General features: G+C 43.5%; 1 protein-coding gene across 1 annotated transcript in view; it reads left to right on the top strand.

Moving 5' to 3' along the window:
* ADCY10 (adenylate cyclase 10) overlaps positions 1–3,452 on the top strand; it is a 102,171-nt gene that overhangs the window by 16,943 nt on the left and 81,776 nt on the right. The window contains exon 8 of the mRNA XM_007458099.1: positions 2,204–2,395. Within this exon, the coding sequence (XP_007458161.1) occupies positions 2,204–2,395 (192 nt within the window). The remainder of the gene's footprint in view (positions 1–2,203; positions 2,396–3,452) is intronic.

Here is a 3,452-nt window from a genome sequence, read left to right as displayed (position 1 = left end):
ATGGTTGTTAGTATTTGCCTTATGTATTGAGGTGCTCCTATGTTGGGGGCATAAGTATTTACAATTGTTATATCTTCTTCTTGGATCGATCCCTTAATCATTATGTAGTGTCCTTCTTTGTCTCTTCTGATAGTCCTTATTTTAAAGTCTATTTTGTCTGATATGAGAATTGCTACTCCAGCTTTCTTTTGGTTTCCATTTGCATGGAATATCTTTTTCCATCCCCTTACTTTCAGTCTGTATGTGTCTCTAGGTCTGAAGTGGGTCTCTTGTAGACAGCATATATATGGGTCTTGTTTTTGTATCCATTCAGCCAATCTGTGTCTTTTGGTGGGAGCATTTAGTCCATTTACATTTAAGGTAATTATCGATATGTATGTTCCTATTCCCATTTTCTAAATTGTTTTGGGTTCGTTATTATAGGACTTTTCCTTCTCTTGTGTTTTTGTCTAGAGAAGTTCCTTTAGCATTTGTTGTAAAGCTGGTTTGGTGGTGCTGAACTCTCTCAGCTTTTGCTTGTCTGTAAAGGTTTTAATTTCTCCATCAAATCTGAATGAGATCCTTGCTGGGTAGAGTAATCTTGGTTGCAGGTTTTTCTCCTTCATCACTTTCAGTATGTCCTGCCACTCCCTTCTGGCTTGTAGAGTTTCTGCTGAGAGATCAGCTGTTAACCTTATGGGGATTCCCTTGTGTGTTATTTGTTGTTTTTCCCTTGCTGCTTTTAATATGCTTTCTTTGTATTTAGTTTTTGACAGTTTGATTAATATGTGTCTTGGCGTATTTCTCCTTGAATTTATCCTGTATGGGACTCTCTGTGCTTCCTGGACTTGATTAACTATTTCCTTTCCCATATTAGGGAAGTTTTCAACTATAATCTCTTCAAATATTTTCTCAGTCCCTTTCTTTTTCTCTTCTTCTTCTGGAACCCCTATAATTCGAATGTTGGTGCGTTTAATGTTGTCCCAGAGGTCTCTGAGACTGTCCTCAGTTCTTTTCATTCTTTTTTCTTTATTCTGCTCTGCAGTAGTTATTTCCACTATTTTATCTTCCAGGTCACTTATCCGTTCTTCTGCCTCATTTATTCTGCTATTGATCCCATCTAGAGTATTTTTCATTTCATTTATTGTGTTGTTCATCATTGTCTGTTTCATCTTTATTTCTTCTAGGTCCTTGTTAACTGCTTCTTGCATTTTGTCCATTCTATTTCCAAGATTTTGGATCATCTTTACTATCATTATTCTGAACTCTTTTTCAGGTAGACTGCCTATTTCCTCTTCATTTGTTAGGTCTGGTGGGTTTTTATCCTGCTCCTTCATCTGCTGTGTGTTTTTCTGTCTTCTCATTTTGCTTATCTTACTGTGATTGGGTTCACCTTTTTGCAGGCTGCAAGTTCGTAGCTCCCGTTGTTTTTGATGTCTGTCTCCAGTGGCTAAGGTTGGTTCAGTGGGTTGTGTAGGCTTCCTGGTGGAGGGGACTAGTGCCTGTGTTGTGGTGTATGAGGCTAGATCTTGTCTCTCTAGTGGGCAGGTCCACGTCTGGTGGTGTGTTTTGGGGTGTCTGTGGACTTATTATGATTTTAGGCAGCCTCTCTGCTAGTGGGTGGGGTTGTGTTCCTGTTTTGCTATATGGTTGGCATAGGTTGTCCAGCACTGTAGCTTGCTGGTCGTTGAGTGAAGCTGGGTGCTGGTGTTGAGATGGAGATCTCTGGGAGATTTTCGCCGTTTGATATTATGTGGGGCTGGGAGGTCTCTTCTTGACGAGTGTTCTGAAGTTGGCTCTCCCACCTCAGAGGCAGAGTCCTGACTCCTGGCTGGAGCAGCAAGAGCCTTTCATCCACTCGGAGTTCCGGAGGCCAGAGTCATGATCAAGGTGTCAGCAGGGTTGGTTTTGGTGAGAGTTCTCTTCTCAGCTTGCAAACGGTGGCCTCCTTGCTGTGTCTACACATGGCCTTTCCCCTTGCAGCACCCCGGACGACACTCGTATCCCCTGGAAGAGATTTTGATAGGCCATTCCGTTTCCATCTGTTTTACTTTGGGTTGCCTCTTCTGTGTTGTACCTCCCAACTTGGATAACTTCAGCTTCCCTAGAGAATCTCAAAAGGCTAGTTCTATCCCAGTGATAATTTTGGGTGTAGGGGTGATATTGGGAGGAAAGATCCACTGCCAAGGACACATGTTAAGGAAAGCTTCCCTCTAAATTGCAGATTGATGACAAACAGCTTCGGGGTTATTTGTCTGAGCTTCGCCCAGTGACGATCGTGTTTGTGAACCTGGTGTTTAAGGACCAAGACAAAGCAGAAGTCATCGGCTCAGCCATCCAGGATGCCTGCGTGCACATTAACTCTGTCCTGAGGGTCTTCCGAGGCCAAATCAACAAAGTCTTCATGTTTGACAAGGTAAATTTCCCACTAAAGGTGCGGGAACCTACCAATAATTTAAGGTTAGCCTTCATGTCTATGGACACGGGGGAGAGGGAGGGAATAGACACATTTAACCTAGAACTATCAGTCTTTATTCATAGTTATAATTACAGGTTACATGGTGGATATGGCATTCACTACGTGCCAGGCATTGTTCTCCACACTTTACATATTTTACTCATTTCTCCTCATGACTACTCAAGAGGTAGGTATTGTTCTTATTGTCCCCAGTTTACAGATGAGGAGGTTTAGGTAGAGATGAGGCTGCTGAGACAAGATGAGATTAAATGCTGGACTGGCATTCAAACCCAGGTAATGTGCCTTCTTTGTCTGTGCTCTTAACCCCTGTGTTCAACTAGCTTTCACTATACATACGTATATCTGCAACCCAGGGTATAATGCATCTCTCAGGGATTTTAGGTCAGGTTTCTAGTAACCATCATATCCCAGAAGCTGTAATTTCTGATAACCTCCACCTGCCGTATGTACACTTCCAGATCCCCTTTCAATTTCTTAATCAGTTGGGGTGGGTGGGTGGTGGGTGTCACATCTATCTCTCAGTGTTTTCAATTTGCTCTTATTCAATTCAGAGAAAAATGATGTGATAAATTATCACAGAAGTACTCATGAGAATTGACTCCCCGGGCTTCCCTGGTGGCGCAGTGGTTGAGAGTCCGCCTGCCGATGCATGGGACACGGGTTCGTGCCCTGGTCTGGGAAGATCCCACATGCCGCGGAGCGGCTGGGCCCGTGAGCCATGGCCGCTGGGCCTGCGCGTCCAGAGCCTGTGCTCTGCAACGGGAGAGGCCACAACAGTGAGAGGCCCGCGTACTGCAAAAAAAAAAAAAAAAAAAAAAAAAGAATTGACTCCCCATCTCAGGTGTTTCTCTATCTTAAGAGCAGGGCACTCAATTACTGCCCCACACTCCTTCATTCACTAATTCAGTAAGCACTTATTGAGCATTTCATAGCCACTGAAATCTAGGGCTGCAAAGATGGGTAACACACACGTTGTCCCAGAACCAGGCAGAAA

The sequence above is a fragment of the Lipotes vexillifer genome, unplaced genomic scaffold, assembly GCF_000442215.2.
Source record: "Lipotes vexillifer unplaced genomic scaffold, Lipotes_vexillifer_v1.1 scaffold189, whole genome shotgun sequence".
In the NCBI taxonomy this organism is placed as follows: Eukaryota; Metazoa; Chordata; class Mammalia; order Artiodactyla; family Lipotidae; genus Lipotes; species Lipotes vexillifer.
Note: the sequence above shows the minus strand (reverse complement) of the source record. Positions and strands in the feature narration are given on the sequence as shown.